The sequence below is a fragment of the Phascolarctos cinereus genome, unplaced genomic scaffold (genome assembly GCF_003287225.1).
Source record: "Phascolarctos cinereus isolate Bilbo 61053 unplaced genomic scaffold, phaCin_HiC Scaffold_145;HRSCAF=714, whole genome shotgun sequence".
Taxonomy (NCBI): domain Eukaryota; kingdom Metazoa; phylum Chordata; class Mammalia; order Diprotodontia; family Phascolarctidae; genus Phascolarctos; species Phascolarctos cinereus.
This window is the reverse complement of record NW_027555453.1, coordinates 24262-43939: the sequence shown is the minus strand read 5'-3', so window position 1 is coordinate 43939 and position 19678 is coordinate 24262. Positions and strand designations below refer to the sequence as shown.

The 19678-nt window shown below is 40.4% G+C and overlaps 1 protein-coding gene across 1 annotated transcript; it reads right to left on the bottom strand.

The window, feature by feature from the left end:
* Positions 1-1622: 1622 nt before the first annotated feature.
* Positions 1623-18472, bottom strand: LOC110204225 (rho GTPase-activating protein 21-like). The gene is given in 14 exon segments (XM_078150280.1): positions 1623-1991; positions 1994-2156; positions 2159-2231; positions 2233-3314; positions 3930-3980; positions 4297-4338; positions 4507-4632; positions 7640-7729; positions 7812-7885; positions 8484-8562; positions 8644-8799; positions 12467-12597; positions 14067-14225; positions 17920-18472. Coding segments are annotated over 14 exon segments (2583 nt in total). The 5' UTR covers positions 17993-18472; the 3' UTR covers positions 1623-1707.
* Between the last annotated feature and the right edge of the window lie 1206 nt (positions 18473-19678).

Sequence of the window (19678 nt, the reverse complement as noted above, 5' to 3'; positions counted from 1 at the left end):
CATTTAAAAATTCAAAAAATTCAAAGTTCAAATGGTGCTTTTATGACTCATATTATTCAAGGAAAAACACAAATAATTGGATTACTAGAATCAATGCATACTATTTTTTAAGTCTTACATTTGAATGATTAGATTTCTTTGGCAGCTAGTTAGACCTATTAAGAAAATAAAAAGCAAGGCAATATAAGCAATATCTGTTAGACTCTAATCTCCATGAGAAACAAACGCATTGAGCAACAAGCAAACAACTCTCCTCTCCCACTGGATCAGGTCATAGGATGTCGATCTAGATTGGGCTTTTAACCTTTTCCCCTCTGGCAACAGTTTGAAGCCTACTATGAATGTTTCTTTAAAAATGTTTTTAAATATGTAAAATAAAACACATAACATTATAAAGGAAACTAACTGTGTTGAAGTACAGTTATCAAAATTTTTTAAAAAACAAATTCCTAGATCTCCAGTCTAGAGGCTGGAAGGAACCTTTCACAATGAGGAACTTAGACCCAGACTTGCAAAGTGTATTACCCTCTGGATTATCTACATAGAAACAAAGAAGATTCATTTCCTAGGAACATTCATGTATACAATATGAAACAAAATTCAAGCTTTAATAAATTGCTCTAAATACAGCTCCCTACAGAGAAAAGAATGCTTTGTGGCCATCTTTTGCATATGAGTGGGTAGACTGGTGTATGGAAGATTATGTCAGGTACGGCTAAGTCTGAATGTGTAGTACGGACTGAGGAGACTAGCTGACCTCAAAGAGGGATAAGAGGAGATAATGCTTTGCAAATCTAGAGCAAAAGTATTTTCCTTTTATATCATAAAAATAATCATTCTCTTGTTTATTTGTTTTTTTCCTAAGCCAGGGCTAGCTACTATCTACCATAAGTGGAGGCTGACTAAAATTTATAAGTGACATTTTAAAATGACTCAGTAGAATGATATTGAACCATGCAAAAAGTTCAACAAAACAGTTTTATTTCCAGTGTATAATTGGGTATGCACACAGGCATGACACAGGTTTAGATTCATTAAGTCTTCATGCGGAATTATATTCTTCCTAAAATAAGCCAGGTCCATCCAGGATCCACTATCTACACGCCGGTGTCACAACATTTATAACAAATGTGGTATCTGAAAAGATACAAATATAATAGGTTCATTTAAATTACTTATTTTACAGAAAGATTAAAAATTCAAGTCACACAAAACTCAAAAACTGTATTAAAAGTTTGAATATAAAACTCAGAGATCCCACTGGAATGCGTAAGGAATGGAAGCTCTGTATAAACCTGTGTTAAAATCAGTAATATGTAATGAAACATTACCAATAAAATGCTTTCATCTGTTCATTTTAAGTTTTCTAATTTAGCAGTTAACAAGATGGCACCCTAACAAAACCAATGAATTGTTATGATGAGGCACTTTTGTTAGTGACTAAACCAAAAGAACAAATTTGCTGCGTACTAATGCCAGCTGATTTACTCATCAATTTCTGGTCATAAACCTTGTAGAGACTTACATAGCATGTTACAACAAATACCTCGCTTATTTGTGTGCAACTATCCAATATATTTTTAAAATATATAGATATATATTTTTTCTGAACTTTATGTTCTTCTGACCATAGAAATGCACAGTGAAGACATTCCACAGTGCACATTGATGAAACCAGCCCAAAATGAAGGCTGCATAATAACAATTCTAGTACAGAAACATATTTACAGAGTTATTGGAACATGTAACAGTATCATTTGAGTTGCTGTAGTGGACGCATCCCTCCATTTTAGAGACACTGATAAACTGTGATTTAGTTCCTGGGGTTAGGGATGGTTTTTGAGGATTGGCAACAGGTATAGGAGCATCATTTTGGTTGACATTCTGGAAGCTTTCACCATTTATTTGTTCAGGTGATTGGGATGGTCTAGAAAAAAGGGGTCTGTTTGTCAAACTTAAGGTGCTAGGGAAGCTGCCTCCATCTGATGTATAGATTTCTGTTTACTAGTGTTCTCCAGTCTATGCTCTCCGGGTTCTCCTGTGTTCAAGTCAGACGTGCTAGTACATAAGCGTTCTCGTGCGAGCCAGTCTGAAATGGAGAGGTCTTGGGCTGGGCATTTGGGTTTTAATCGAGTCACAGCAGAAAGTTCAGACTCTCTTTCCCACTCTGTTCAGGAACCTTCCAAGCATTTAAAACACTGATTTCTGCAAAATCACTTTGCCCTCCGAGGGTGTCGTCTTCTGATGTTTTTCCTTTTAGTACTCTCTGCAGAGCTATTTTTCTGACTTCCCACCCCAAACATGTCATCTGCAGATGCTTTGAGCCTCAGTTTTAGCCGGTCAGTTATTTTAATTCTCCAAGTGGGTTCATGTTTTTCTGATTCACTTCTAGCTGGCACCAGCAAATTCCCTGTTGACTTTCCTTTCTTCTTCATGTCAAATACTTTAATTACAGAGGATGATTCTTTCTCATCCTTGGTATCACCTACACCTTCACTCTCCGACTTGAACCGAGCTGACTTTTTTCTGGAGAGTGTATCACATTCAATAAGCTTATGTGAACTAAATGGCTGTCTCCGGCTGTCTAAACTTGGTGTTAAACTTCCCTCAGTACAACTTAATTCACTTCCTTCGGAGTTTCTCCGGCCTGTCTTCACCATTTCTTGGATCTTACCGCAAAAGAATTTCTCCGAAAGAAAACCTGTGGCAAAAACCGGAAAATCATTTTCACTGTCCGTTTCCACAGGTCGCCCTTCGCTGATCAATTCACTCTGCTCATCATCAGCCTCATCTCCCTTGCTCTCAGCAACTGACTGTACCTCTGGGCTTAGCCGGCTGCCATCGAGGCTGGTCAGGTAGGCAGTGGCCGAGTAGTCTGAGGGGGTCGAACTGGCACTGGCCAGGAACTCATTGCATTTAATTTCTGGACTGCACGATTTCTTAGCAGGCAATCTCATCAAGGATGGTGGGGAGGGAGTGCTAAGTAGAGCACCAAGGCCAGAAGAGGGGTCTGGGAGCTGAGAGGAGATCTGGGGGCCTTCTTTAAGCACGGTGAGACGGTAGCCGAGAGTAGGTGATTTGGTGTGTTTTGAGTTGGAGGGCAGCGAGGGCTCTCCACATGCCGCATTCTCTTTCCTTGGTGCCAGCTTTTCCTCTTTCCTCACGTGCGAGTCTTTTTTGCTACTAATATCCTTAGAAACACTAGTTCTTTGCTTTCTCACTGGATCATTCTCTCTTTTGGACTCTCCTCTGCTGTCCTCTTTACTACTATTATCACTGCAGGTTGTTCTGCAGTTTCTTTCTTGAAAAAGACGTTATCCAACTCATCCTCTGAGCTGCTTGGCTGTGCTTTCTCTTTTGTTTTTTTCCTCTTGCGACTGGCCGCTGCAAAGAGGGAGGATACAAGCAATTCCCTGCTATACTGATCCTTTCCGGATCCCCAAGAACCCTGGGAAGGAAAGAGAAAAGGGAAACTCAGGAAAAAAAACACAAAACTCAGCCATATTCACTTTCTCTTGAGGTGTTTTGGTCATATTCCCCCCTCAAACTTTCTAAAGGAAAAGAATACCAATAGCCCTGAAGTACTCAATTTTCAAGAAAATTTAATGGTTTGGTCTCTCTCTCTCTCTCTTTTCCCCTAGGGATCTTTCCAAACTCTTTTCTATATCCCTTAATTTCAGGACCCAATACCTCAAAGAACTGTCCTTAGTATTTTGAACTGACACATCAGAAACCAAGTCATTTATTGTATACAAGAGTATCCACTTGGAAGTCATAGTCAACAAGAATTAGCTGTTGTGTAAGTCAAGACTAGGGCAGTGTTCTTTAACTTTAACATTGGGGAGAGGCTATTAGTATTTATTAGACAAGATACAGTGAGTACAAACAACGACTAGTCTTCCAAGAGGACTGCCAAATAGGACATTTACTATGTTTGGCACTGGCTGAGATTCTACAGTGTTTTCCTCCTGAACTGTTGTCTATGGTTAATAAACAAAGATCCCCTCAACATTTCTTCAAAGTTATGTCATTATATTTTTCACAACATTTAGAAAAGCCTATTGATATTTTAACTTTAATTTTCCACACTGCTTTATCTTAAAACAACAACAGTGCTTAATACCACGGTTTTAGCTACTGATATTTTCATTACAACAGAAATTTAGAAGCAAGGAATCAACTTCTGACACGCAGAGCTAATAGTGGCAAATGGTGGACTATGGTCCCACTATTGAAAACTCAGGACTGTGTGTCCCAAATCAAAATAACCAATCATAAAAGCAAAAAGGAACTTACAAGAGGCTCTTCTGCACCTTCTTCTGGGAAAAACCAGTCATGCTAAAAATTTAAAATAAAAAAAAAAGATGAGAAAACCCTCCAAACTGTCATTAGTATGGGGGACAGGACGGAGAGAAAATGTCTGTGTTAAGAGAGAGGAGAAAGAACTAAAATCCAAATGATCTTTCATTCAAAGAGCCTTTTCTCAAAGACTAACCACCCACTTACATGTTGGATAACGGTTTCTACAATTTTGTGCTGGTCGGGCATGTGAGTCACCATATGTGCCATGTTATCTTCTGGCGGTCGCACAAGGGTTGGGCCAAAAACAATGCCTAGATTTCTTGGTTCCATCTGAAAAAAAGGATGGGAAAGGGGGGAGAGAGCGGAAAGATGGCATCGTCTTATTGAAAAACATCAGAAATTGTCTGGCACAAAAGAGATGTGATTAATATTCAAAGAAGCTTAAATTTCCAAAAGCCAACGTTGTCTTGAAGAAAAATAGAAGAATGAGCAAGCCCATTTGGCTCGTGACTCCATACTTGCACATTCACCCCCAGCTTGTATCGTCACTCTGTCATTTCTCCCTACCTGCAATGCCAATTCTTATCCATTTCATATCTTTCAGTTTTTAAAAAATTCAGTTCAAAACACCTTTTAGGAATCCTAGGGATTTGTATCAATAGTCTTAATTCTGAGTGCCTTCTGCAAATATATACTTGGTACTCTTATAATGACATTGATTCAAACATTGTTTTGTAAATCTCTCTAAATCTTTGCATATGGGTCGGGTACTCCCAATCTGATTATAAGGCTCTCAAGGACATGGACTTTGTGTGCATTTTCTTGGTATCTAATAACAATGGAAAGATACATTGTTCTGAAATTAACTGGTGTTTGAATAACGGTTATTTGATGTTACATCATCAACAGACTGTTCAAGGAACAGTCCCTTGGAAAAATCAACCCTGAAAACAAAAAGAGAAGTGTGTAATAAAGATCAATTTGTCATCCAACATTTATGAAGCACTTCTTATGTTCCAGACACTAGGCTAGGTGCTGGAGAAGTCCCTGCCCTCAAGGAGCTTACATTCTATTGGGCAGAACAACAGTCCATACAATATGTCTAACAATATGCCCATGGAGTAAATGCATGGGAGCTCAGGAAAGGTCCCATGAATGACAATACTGTCTTAACTGAGCTTAGAAGGAAGGTAGAGATTCTAAGAGGCAGAGGGGAGGCAGGATCATATTTGAGGAATGGTATCTGACCTGGGCAAGGGCAGGCAGATAAGAAAGACAAGGTGACATCCAAAGGAGCAAAAGGACGACAGTTTGGCTAGAGTGCTGAGTGCTTGAAAGACAGAATGTATAATAAGCTGGAGCCACACTAGGGAGGGCTTAAACACAAAATAAAGGAGTCCTTGCTTTTTTCTACAGACAAAACTACTAGAGCTGTGGAAGCAGGAGAGTGACGCGATTCTACCTGTACGTTAGGAAAATCATTTTGAAAAGCTGTGTGGAGGATAGGTTTGAAATGAGGGACACTATGGACAATCCTACTGTAATAATAATCCAGGTGAGAAACAAGGAGATGGATAGAAGAGATGTTGTGAAGGCAAATATTTGGCAACTGACTGGATATAGGAGGGGACAAGGTAGACAGAAAGCTGGGGATGACTTCAAGATTGTGAGTCTGGGTACCTGAAGGATGGTGGTTCTCTCAACAAAAATAGGGACATGTGGAAGTTAGGGAGGAGAGATAAATTGTGATTATCTAACACTGAGTTTAAGATGGCTGTCAGACAAGTACAGTCTGAAATATTCAACAGGCAGTTCACGATGGGGGTCCTGAATCTCAATAGAGTACCTGGGGCTGTATATTTACAGATGTGGGAGTCCTTCCTAGAGATATCTGGTCATTCAAACCATGGGAGATGATGAGGAAAACCTAGAGAGGAGAGCATATAGCCAGGAGTAGGGGATGGTGAACAGTTTCAAATACTTCAGAGATCAAGTGAAAGCATGTATTGAGACCTGAAGGAAGATTGGGAAGAAGTCTTTTGGCTTGGCAAACAGATCATCTGCAGCTCTGGTTTGTGCTTAACAGGAAGGGCAGAGGCATGGGTGTAGACAGCTTTTACTAGAAGTTTGCTTATGAAAGGGAGAAAAGAGAAAGTACACATAGCTTTCAGGGATGCTGGGGGCAAGGAAATTTTTTTTTCCCTCTTGAAGGGGAGGAGAGTAAAATACATTGTAGACAGGAGACAGTGAAATGTAAGAGAGAGGGAGGACTGGTTTTGAAGGGAAGGGTTACCTCTTCATCAGAGATTAGAACTGAAGCAAAGGAGGAGAGACGAGAGGATTTAGAGTCAGAAGATATTCTAGCTCATTTTTTAGAGCAGGAAATTCAGGCCTTAAAGTAAAGTAACTCATTCAAGGTCACATAGCAGGTAGTAGTCAACAGAACTTGGATCTGTACCTCAGTTTTTAATTTAACTATACTGTTCTATCTAAGTAAAACCACATTACTATTGTCTGGCATAATATCAAAAAGGAAATCAAGTTCTTTTACCACCAAGAAATCTTCATGCCCCAAAGATGTAAACTGCTGCAATGTATACTACTAACTGAGAAAGAAGCATATCAAGGGTAGGCCAGCCAAGAAAAAAGGGAAAGAAGTGCTGGGAGAAGCCACGGATCCTTTTTTTTTTTTTACTGGCAGATACCAGAGGCAGAAAGAAGACCAAACTGTGAAGGGTTTACATAAACAGGGGGCCTGGTGCATATCTCAGCATTCCCTGTACTGGAAACTTTTTTCTTTCTTTCTTATTTTTGGTTTGTTTTTGCTTTTTGGTGAGGTAAAGGGGTTCAGTGACTTCCCCAGGGTCACACAGCTAGGAAGTGTCAAGTGTCTCAGGTTGCACTGGAACTCAGGTCCTCCTGACTCCAAGTCCAGAGCTCTATCCACTCTACCATCTAGCTGCTCTTGGAAACTCTTTTTAAACTACTATGTTTTTAAGGTTCAAAGTCATCCATCACCTCACAGTTCTTTCTACTAATCTTTCCCACTCCTATCATACTGACCCGGCAATTATGAGCTGTGTGAAGGCCAGGAGATGAGAAAGACAGACATATCTAAGGAGGGAAGAAAAATATCGGAACCATCAGAACTAGTTTACATCTGTGCCCTTTCCTTCTGCTGTTTCTAGATCTGGGGACCTGGTTAGTGACTAAGCCAGCTAGACAAATTTGTGCCCATTCCTTTTCATTAGCAGTCTCCTTTGAATTTTGTGATATACACCATAAGGTTTGGATTGAAAACGTGAAAGAATATTTCTAGAATTCTTTATTTACCTACCTTGTTTTTTTCTGAATTTTCTGCTACTGTCTTCAGATGAGCAGAAAGAAACTTAAGGGTTTCGTAATGATGTTCAGGCAAATCATGAATCTGTAAAAACATCATTTCAGTGATAGATTTAAAACTCGTAAAACTTTCTGTTGTCGTCCCCAAACTCACCAATAATACTCACTAGTCTTTTTAATGTTTTAAGACGCTCCAGGGGATCTTCTTTCCGAATGGCTGCAATAAAGTCCTCGTATTTATCTGGCAACAGAAAGACATTTTTTTCTCAACTGATTAGGCGAAATGTATCCTTCGTATTGCCAACAAAATAACAGGTATTTCTTTAGAGAAAAAGAGTGGGTCTGAAGTAGGTTTAAAATTTAGGCCTCCAAAATAGCATCAATTTGAATGAGAACTATGTTCAAGTAACTTAGAGTGCAAAAGTTCCATGAAAGCAGAAACTTTGCCTTCACCATAACTCTCCTTTTCCTGCCCTCAATACCAACCACAACATCATCTCTATCTCTATGTATAGCTTTATTAATACGTGTGTGTGACATGCTCAGCAAGGATTTGTTGATTGACTAAAAACATGTAAATAAAGGTCATGTACACTAACATGTTTAAAGATTCTGTCTGGGGAGAGTAAGAAATGTTATTCTGAGCCAGAAATAAGGAGGAGCCCAACAATGTAGCTTGGCTGAATGTCAATAAACTTGTTTCCATGGATTCTAAATAGCGAAATTTACCTCCCCCAAATCCCAGTTTACTACCAGAGAACTTTACTTTCTTTATACTTTTCTTTAAATTAAAACATAGGGGTAGGACAATTAAACTGATTTTACAGAAGATAACTTACCATTTGTGAAGAGAGGCTCAGGGAGTTTTCTGAAGAACAGTTTCAGCAGACTGCTGATAACATTCAAGTCTTGCCATTTCTAGGCATGCAGAAGGGAAATATGTAATATGTCACAGTCACCATAACATTCTGAAACATGAAAATGAATGAATGAACTTACATCATCCTGTAGATTGATGTCAGCCATTCCTTTGCTGAGTTCTTCTTGCATCCTATAGATGGCAGCATGATTTCCAGGAACTCTATAAATCCCTGTATGGTGAAGTCCTCTTTCCTTAATTAACTGGCAGCAGATCTCAACTATGCGTGGAATGTACTACAAAACAAAAAGAGATTATTCTTATTTTTAGAGGCCTCACATGATCATATTAAGCTATTATTTATCTCTACATAAAATATGTTTCTCAAAAAAAAGATTTGCTCTTTAGGTCATGTGGAGAATCAAAAGAATAGTGAGTTCGGTTGTAGCTGAGTTAAACATATTTGGACTGCTGAGATGGAAATGAGGATGTAAGAGGGGAAAGAGTTATCTGATAGAGTACTTCGTGTGGGAGTCTGGAAGACTTAGCTTCAGAATCCTGCCTTCAGCATTTATTAGCTGTGAGAAGGTGGGCCCGTGACTTCCCTCTGCCAAGACCCAGTTTCCATGAAAAGGGTCTAATGATGACTGCAGCATCTTTTTCACAGGGTTGTTATTGTAAAGCTTTGTAAGTCTTCAAGTGCCAAATATGGTTGTTCTGATGACTGTCAAACGACTGGATATGTTCTGGCTGGCGCAAAGAACACTAGAAGTCAGGCAATTAGCTCACGAACAGAGTATGGGAATGCAAATTGCTCTTAAAGAAGGTCAACTTTACTTCAGACTTTGAAATCTAGCTTTTACACACCTCTCTCCAAACACATATTGATTTAATGTCTCAAAAAAGATATTGGCCTGCCAGCTGTTTTCTAAACTTGGCCTCTTGTTGAGGGCAGAGACTAACCAGGGACTGGGAAGGACAGGGGGCGGGTTTAATGGAGAGAGGTAGCTGCTCAAATGAGGCTTGGAGGAAGAACAGGACTTCCAGAGGTTGACTTAGGGATGTCACTCTGGCTTGAGTGAACAGATGCTCGTAGGACATCAAACTTCAATTTTGGGATACAAAGTTAGTATACATCTATACGGAGCACAATCCTAATAAAGTTTCAGAAACAAACAGGCAGGCCTCCAGAAATGATAGTGTCTTTAATGTAATCCATCTTTTGTAATTAATGGCTAAAAAGGGAATAGCAATATTCTGCTGCTTCTTGACTATCCAAACTGTTTCCATTTGAATTGTCTTAGGAAGATTCTGAAGATCACCTGGCAAGATAAGGTACCCAGCAACTGATGTCCTCTCTGAGGCTGACCTGCCAAGCATTCAAATCCTACTGCAGAGAGCACAGCTCCTATGGGCTGGCCACATTGTGTGAATGCCTACCATATGTTTGCTGGAAAGACTATTTTATGGAGAACAAGCACAAGGCAAATGCTCACACACAGGTTAGAAGAAGCAGTACAAGGACACTCTCAAGGTTTCTCGAAGAACTTTACTATCAATTGTGAGACATGGGAGATGTTGGCACAGGACTGCCCAGCCTGGTATGCCCGCATCCAGCATGGCACTAGGCTCTCCATGAGCCAAGCAGAAATGCAGGAGCACAAGGGAAACGTGACATGTGTGCGTTTAGAGATATCTCCACCCCAAATGTTCAAATGGACTGTTTGTTCCCAGTCTGTGGTAGAGCCTTCCAAACCCATATTGGATTGATGAGCCACAGTCAAATACACTGTCCCTTGACACCAACATTGGGATGTCATTGGTCCTCCTTGAGTACAAAGGTGGAAACAACAATAAAAACCATTTGACCAACTATCTTCTCTAATGTGTTTCCCACATCTGCACCAAAATCATCCAGGATTCCGTGAAAGATTTCTCAGGGATAACTTTGTTCAACTTTGGATTAGTAATTTCAAGGGAAGCATAAGACAGACAGATGTGTGCTTGCTCGAGGAGTTCGGCATTGTCATGAAGTACAAGAAAAGAAAGTGGTGGTATTGGTGGTGAGGTCCTCCAGATGCTCTTGTCCAAAGACGGCACTGAGCCGAATGAAATTTCCATGTCTTTATACAGAACCTCCTAAGTGAGATCTCTACTCTCTCCAGAAAGTAGGCCTAATACTCCATACAGGAAACACTGAGTCGAAGAAGTAGAATGTCTCCTGGAGACTGCAATATGCATTTGGATGGTCAACCTGGAGAACTAGCCTATCAGTACATTGATCTTAGATATTCTAAGAGGACAATGAGCTGACCCCAGAATTGAGCAGAAGCAGAGCAGGCTGGATTGCCTTTGCAAAACCGGACAGTTTTTAATAACCTCAGATATTCCCCTGAAATAAAATCTCATCATTTTAACATCAACATTAACATCAACAGCAAAGACCATAATTTCATGCAGAAATTAAATCAAAGTAAATGATAGAGCTCGGCAGAAAGTCTCTTAGTCAGCAAACATCTGCCTTGATAGCCAAATGTTGAGAGATGGCTCCTGAAGCCAACACCAAGTTAGAGCATAAACTCATTTGTAAAATCTTTTTTAAGAAAAGGATGGCAGATGATTACTGTCAGCTTTGTCTCGTAAAACAAAGGAGAGTCACTAGACAGTAACACCTATCTAAAACATATTACAATTAACTATTTCATCCATCAAGGACACTGGGATCACCCCACCTGGAGCTTAACATCACAATCTCCAAGACATAGAAGAAGTAGAAAGGGGCTTTAATGAGAAAGTAGGAAAAGCAGTCCTACTGGGACAAGTATGTCATTAACAGAGGATGTTGGTGGTGATGATATCAACTTCTAAGGATGTTTGTTGAGTGGTGGTTTTTAAGGTATCTAAGGAATGGGGTATGGACAAAATCTCACTCTGATGAAAGGTATTAGGCAACATGAGGGTTTTCACAAACGATATCTGACAGTGGAGCACATCTCAAAATTAACTGAAATTCATAGAGAAGATAATATCTTATTAACAAACATAATGTTTATTAATTATGAAAAAACATTTCACTCATGGAAGCAAAATGCTGTCTTCCAGGCTCTTTTCCAACAAGGTGTCTCCCACCGAGACACCATCCTCATTTTATTTTATTGACAGCTTAAATCATGTTATTTAATCACCCTCTGATCAAAAGCATCCAGTGAGGCATAAAACTGGAGATATGTGCTAGTGAATTGAGCAAGTTCAGCGTAGAGTCAAGGGGGAAAAGGGACCCGCTGTGGATGCTGAGAGGTTCTACACATGGTCCTGTTTGTAGATGACATCCTGCTCATTGCCTCAAGCCACAAGACATTGCAGAGCCTCCTGCAAGAGATCTGCAATCCCTCAAAGGAGTTTGGCCTGACCATCTGTGCAGGGAAGACCAAATGGATGCCCAGACGCCAACATGTGTCTGAATGGACACCTACTGCATCTGTCCAATGGGACCTATATCTGGGTCCAGAGATGAAGAGGAGGATGAGAGCAGCTGGACTGCTCTTGGAAAACCGCAAAACCTTTTTGAACAACCCCAGGCTTCCAAGTTAAGGAACATCCAAAGGTCAATAGAGAAGTGTAGGTTGGGCACAAGGGGGTTACCCATTACAAAAAGGAAATTATGTACACATTAAGAATGTCATGGAAAGAAACATGACACACAAAAAAAGATGAGGTGGTCACTGAAGTGAGGGCAAGGGATTACCAATGCATACCTTGTACCTCCAGTGGGAGCTACAAAATGTCAAGAGAATAAAAAGTAAGGCCCCTGTCATGGGTGCACACCCTTGCCAGGGGCCAATTTACGGAAGACATGGACAACCATCAGAGATTGTTCCCCATATCACTGGAGGGGGCACCCACACTGATGAGGTTACAGATGCTTTGGACGATTAGGGTACAAGCAAGACTTTTGTCTCCTACCGGATTCGTGTGAGCTGGCAGGCAGTCACCAAGGGTGACCCCAAAGGTTCCTACAGGCTTTTTCGGAAGTGTTTTGTTCTTAACGTTTGCAATGCCTTTTCTCCACGTGCCTTCTGGAGGACTGGTGTCATCTTTGGTTATTGTTGAAAACAAGGAGGTCATACATTGGGGGAAAAAAGAGGGGAAACAAAATGTTTGAATCATAATTGAAATACATGGACTATGTTGGCTTAAATGGGATCCCTTTAACATAAAAAAGCACCAATAACAATGTTTCAGTTCATCCTAATCCACCTCTTGTCTTTCATTACCAAATGGAAATTATTTTCTTCCATGTATTTTAAAATACACGGAGAGTTGTTTTTCATCCCTTTACAATGCGAATTACGCTGAAGTTTTCAATGAAAAAAATTACACAAATGTTCACAAAGTCCCTATTATAACTAAGGTAACTGTGCTAGAAATACAGAGAAAGATTCTTGAAATATTCTAGATCCATGATCTTCTACTACAACATCTTTAAGTTTTTAATACTCCAGTCTTTATCTATACACACACGCATGCACATATATGCGTGAGTACATGTGTTGACAGTCTGATCTCTTTTTTCTTGGACTAGATGTGTAATACTATCAGCAGATGGAGCTCATTCTAGAAATACAGATTCCTGCTCAGAGAGAGGCTTCTAGCCCTCAGAGGTTAAGAGTCACACAATCAAGGTCACACAATCTCTATGGGCCAGGGGGAAGATTTGAATTCAAGGTTTTTACTGATTCTGAGGCCAGCTTTCTACCTGTTATTCCAGGCTACCTCCCATTCTTGTATCTAAACAAAAAAATAAAGAGCTGGATAATATGCCTGGGGGCTTTCAGATTTCCACTCCAGATAATATGAGCCCTGTGTTTTCCTGCTAAGGAGGCCTTCGTGAGAGTTTCTTAAAGGAATATTTAAATGATTAGTGCTGGTAGTAATGAATCTTGTTAAGAAAAGATGGAGCCTGAGATGACTCAATTCCAAAGCGGGCCTCTTTAAGTACCACGGTAGCCCATCTAATTTATATCTATGTGTGTAACATGCGAAGTTCTTCATACTGTACAGGTTTAATTTCTGTATCAAACAATGGGTGTTAGAACTGAATTTTGTACTTGCAGTTTTAAGGAATACATTTTGCTTGCTTTTAAATATTTTAATATATAGACTATCGAGCTACATCTTTTGAGCCCAAGCCTGAAAGGGAAAGTACCCCCAGGTTTGTGGCCCTTATAAGCCAGATAAACCCAACCACTGCCGGTTAGCAAAAAACAATATTTAAGGAAGAAATTTCAAAGTTAAAATAGGTTTAGAACTTCATATTCTAAGTAGTCTTAATCACCAAATGTGTCAAATCTCTCCAATAAAAACAGGCACCTTTACTGAGGAGTTTTCTTTCTGACTCTTCTTTGGGGGGAGTGTGGACTCTGAAATTTTGGTTCTGCTTTAGCACCAAGCAAAGTCTGCCTGATACTGAGACTCTGGCAAGGTATTTTTGACAACTGGTCTGCTTTGCTGAAGGAAGAAGAGGGGTAGAATTGGCTCTAGGCCTTTCTTAATTTATACTTACCATGGTCGTGTGACAGTTGACAGCAAATTAAAGGGGCTGAACTTGGAAGGCTGGGAGGAATCTGTGCTCTAGTGGGCACATGAGAGGTGGATGCTGAAATGACAGCAGAAGCAGGAATATGTGCCACATCCTGATCAATGCTTGGGCTGGTTGGCTCATCTAGAAAGTAATACAATACATTAACCTGTTAAGTGGTGTCATTAACAGAGCAGAAACTAAAGAATAACTTGTTAGAGTTTCTGGGTACAAATTTTTAAAACTGGATTAGTCAGTCATAAATCAACCTGGGAGTGGAGCAGACTTGATCTCATTTCCCAGCGATATTTTAGTAAAGAGAGGAACCAATGACATTTAAAACTGATTATCACCATTGTAAGATACAGCAACGCAAAACATCAAATTGGACCAAACATGTTCACTGCATACAAAGCAAATACTATACAAGTAATTTAGTTTTGAATCCCCACTTTTATAGTTCAGTTTGAAGAACAACTCAGTACCAACACAGTATATATGTAAGGCCTTTTTAGCTTGGAAAAAAGAATCAGCAATTCGATTAATAAGATGATACTTGAAAAAAAAATAAGTGACATTATTCAAGAAAGAATTATAAAACAGTGAGAAGAAATCATAAAATTATTTTGGAATTAGTATTTTCGTATACTAAATTAGTTCTTTCATTAACTGATTATATAAGGCATTAAAGTATAGCTCCCCAAACTTTACAAAATCAGAAGGGTTAAATCAAGAACAATACTCCCTTCACCACAATTTCAGAGGTACTACAAACATGTTTTGCAATATTCAAAGAAACCAATAAGAGAAAACTTGATTAAAATTGAATTCTCCTTTGAAGAAGTACCAAAACATACAGTTTTACTTGTCAAGCCTCACTGATTCAGCTTTTCAAATGTTCTGAAGCAATTCATGACTTTGTGCAGCATTTATGTGTTTAGAGACAATGAATATATATACATATGTATATGTTTATGAGTGTGTGTGTGTATATATATATATGCAGGTGTATATACAGATGTATATATACACACACACAAGTAAACATTTTTCCTCATCAGTGAAAAAATGAAAGTTCAAATACTAGAAAGTCTTCAGTTTGGGGAAATAATGATATATTACCATAATGAATACATCATAGACGCTTTGATTCAACAGATTACAAAAACCTATTAATCATGTAAAAGGCATAATTATGTTTTGAAATAGAATAAAATTCCAAAAGAGGATGTGACCATGTATGTACTACGTCTCTAAAAACATAAATGCCTCCCAAAATCATGAATGGCTTTAGGATATTAGAATGTCAGGAGACAGCAAAGCTTCACAAATGGAATGATACAGTAATTTTTTAAAAATCCTTTTTTCTTTAAAAATTTGTAAGCCATGTGAAGTTATAGAAGAACACTGATTATTTCTACTTCCTGGAGGTATAAAGGCTAATCCAGTAGTGTGAAACCCAAACAGAATGGAGGTTATTCATTTTGTTCAATATTTCCCAATTGTACCTTAATCAGGTTCAGGCTGCACTTTGCTGGTGTTTGACCCCTTTGTGCTAATCACTACTTGAACAATTAGCTTTAATAATTCTATTAGGCTGATAACTGCCTTTTTGTCACTTCTGGCCATTAGTACAAGTTGAGAATAAATCAGACATGTCTCCTACATAATCACTTGCCCAACGTTTGAAGGTTATGTGGCCTCTCAATGTTAAAGGATGTTTTCTTTCCCATCACTTGCAAACTGCTTGTGTGTTTTAAAGAAAAGTCACAATTTTGTGTCCTTCACCAAGAAGCAACGTGCATGAACAGTGGGTGGTATACGCACTGTACAGCACCAAAAATTAAAATGCTGTGAAACATTTCCCAATTACACTTGAATCTGGTTCCAGTTGCCTTTGGGGGGCCTTTGAGGGTGGTACCTCTGGTGTAGAGAGCTCTGAAATTAAGCATCAGAGGTGGGACTTAAATACAATTCTTCTTGCCTCTCTATCCATTACAACACACAAGGTTCTATTTTTGTTATATGTATAGTAGTAGCATGATCGTTGATGGTAAACCGCATGAAACACATGTGGTCAGAAAGTCAGTGTCCTTGGAAATGTACTGAAAGAGCCAAAGTTAGTCTAAAGTATTCTCCCACGTAGAACAAAAAGAGCTTGTCAAGAAAGGCTGAAGCAGCTCCAAAGGGCTGCTCTGCCTTGGAGGCTCTATCCATTCATCGACCCTATTGCAGGGAACGGCAGTCACGTAACGCTACATCCTTGATGCAAGGATGGGGTTTGTGAGCCAATTCTAAAGGGTAATGAGAGTCTAAACAGATTCTACATACTCCCTGTAGCTTCAGCTGGATATAATCAATGATGCCAACACAACTCCAGGTTACTCCTGAGGAGCATGGGTTTCATCTTCACGGACGCAGGCAGGATGGGCACATTCCTTCTCGACTCTATGTGGCACTGGGCAAGCAATGACAACTCTGGACCTCTGTGAGGTCACCAGTCCAATGAGGGCTTTAGGTGAGACCCTCTCTCAGCTCTGCTTCTGGGCTTTCAACAAGGGAGAAGGCAGGAGATGCTCATGCTTAGATTTCCCTAGTGAACATGACATTGTTCTTTCTTCACTAAAGCATCATAAGACTGTAAAGAACTGCACAAAGCCCAGTACACCACAGAGATGGAACCCTCATCGTGACCCATGAAGCAGCAAACAAGGGCCAGTTGGGGGTGAGGAAGAGGGTGAAAGCCACCCCCTTTTGGCCTCTGGAATTGAGCTCACCCAAAAGCTAGTGGAATAAGTGAGCCCCTGAGGAAAGGATCAAACTGACCAAGGAGAAGGGGTTAAGAGGGAGACCCTTTGGGGCTGGCATCAGCCCCAGCAGGACCAGGCAAGGTGGTCCTGAACACTGCAGTTGGCTAAAGGAATGAAACTTCCCTATGTGCCCCGTGCCCTCAAGCTCAGTGGGTAGAGAGGGCAATAAGGGCTCTCAGGGTCCTTGGAGCCAGCATGCCATGCCCAGCCCCTCTGCTCAGTGTTGCAAATGACTCTGTGGCTTCCATCTTGACTCTGACCCCCAAACCCCAGAGGGCTTCCACTACTAACGGGTGGCCAAGTGGTCTAACTTCTCAAAAGTTCCGCACTTTGAGGGAGGTCCCAAAGTTCCATACGCTTGGCAGGGATGTGCTCAGGGCACTCAGGCTTCACCTATGCAGGAGCCTCTCAGGAGCTGAAATAGACTCTTGTCTTTGGTGGGAGGGCAGGGTCATGGGGTCAGTAAGTCTCACCCCAACCCCTGCTCATCAGCTAGACTGGGGAGGGAGAACTTATTAAACACTGAGTTAAAAAAACAATCTTTGGTGTGAAGAAACATGACCCACAAATCAGGTTTTCCGGTAAAACCAATTTCACTGGAGCAAAATCTGCAGTGGTCCATCTGCAGAGAAGGCACTGGGATGGGCCACAGTTTACTCTTAAAGTCCAGAGAAAATTTCTCTACTACCACCAGTCTTACAGAAACAAATGATCCTACATCCATGAAAATTTCCTAGTGCGTTGTACCCTTTCTAGACAACACTTTGTGGAAATGTGGTACGTACTCTCAATTGAGAAAGGCACCTTCCTTCAAGCATTGTCTAATTAACCATTTCTGCTCTTTTAATCAAACTTTCCTTCAGTTAATTCTGGATCAATTTGAACAAACACACAAGTAGTGTTTTGCTGGTACTGTTATGCTCCTCTATTGAAGGTATTCATTTTCCCCTTTTTGTACTTGGTGGATATAAAAACATTTGTTCAATTTTACCTGCAAAATATTCTGAAAAAGGTTTCTCAAGCCTTACCTCTGAGCTTTCTCTTCCGGGTAAATAAACGCTTAATACCATTAAACACTCTCATACATCTAGTGAGCTTCATAATAGCAGCTCACCTAAGCCTTCAGATATCTGAAAACAACTGCACAGTTATTCAGAGTCAACATCTGTTGCCATGACACAGTTAGAACAGAACGAAGAGTCACAAAGGTGGGGTAGAATGCCAAAGGTCATCTAACCACCAAACAGCAACAGCAGGTCTGAGACTTGACCGCTATTCTTGTGATGCCAAGTCCAGCAACTTTTCCCACCATGTTACAGGCACTAAAGGTCTTCCCCTCTGATGCTTTATCATGATGGAGGTGACCCTTTCTTCTCTGGCTGGGCCTATCAGATTGGAAGGTTTTGAATAAAGTTCATGTGATTTTTCTTCTGATGACTAGTGTAGAGGCTCTTAAACTCACTCTCTCCACCTGCACTAGATTATTAGGTTGGGTCCCGAGGGATAACTGCTCGTTCTACCCTCAGGATTTCAAGAGTAATCCTCAGGAATTGTGGCTCACAAGCCAGGGTGTTTCATCTTGCCCATATCAAATGGTGATTAACATTATTCATTTTTATCCAAGGATATTTACTGATAAGTTATAGAAAGGACCAAAATATAACATCTTACCCCCGTTTGGCCCCCCCAAAAGTCCTGCCCTCTGTCTTCTGCATATCTACTCAGCTTCTGGGAAGATTAGATTCAAAACTTGTAAGCACTGAAGTATTTACATGAGCAGCCTGAATTCAGAGAGGCTCATCACCAAACCACTGGCCACCAGCACGTGACAGTTTTTGGTCACAATGATTTATTAAACAACACCTTAGCTCATTTGTACAGGGATCCCAAAAGACTCCTTGGATTCCTATAGAGCTCTACAGCTTACAAAGCTCCCTGTATATAGAGGGAGTCCCAGAAGTCTCCATACAGTTTTAATCTTTAATAGACATAGATCTTCAACCTTAAAATGGAGACTTTGGGGATGGGCTGTATGATCCAGTGTGTGCCCACAGTAACCAGGGTGGGCTCCTAAGGCATGATCTTTACCCCACCCCCACTTTAGAGCTGCAGGGATGAATCCTGAGAGAGGGTCTTTGCCGACAGACATCCAGGCAGGAGAGCAGGAGTGCCAGGACATTCAGAGAGCGAGGCCTTTTTCATTCTGAACCCAGGTTTTCTTTCCATTGCATTTCCATTGCCTCATCATCCATTACCTTGGAGTCAGGGGGACCTGAGTTCAGATCCAGCCTCAGACACCCACTAGTTGTGTGACCTAGGGCAAGTCATTTAACCCAGATCACTTCAGCAAAAAGTAAAAAAGAAAAAAGAAAGAAAAAATATATGGGCTAGCTATTTAGACTTGCCCCTTGCCGTGAAAATCAGGTTGACCAAAAGGCTTTTAGGAGAGCTTTTGGCACACTAGGGCTAAAACGGATCTATAACCAATGCAGAGCCTAAACTGAGCTCCAACACTACAGATCCCTTAAGATTTCTGTTCAATTAAAAGGGGGAGGGGGACAGGCACTCCTAATGTAGATAGAGAGCAGTCCATGACTTAGTGGGGAAGTTCTTAAGGAATTGTTTAGGCACCAAGGGATTAAGGTAGATCCCTAGGGTCACCTGACCCTAAGGCTTCCTACAGTGGAGTCCCAGTGCCAGGCTGACTCTAATGTGTTGTGTAGCTCATCAATTCGGTGTGAAATGTTCAGCAAAACTAAATCATAACCGCCAATGCTACCTCCTTGA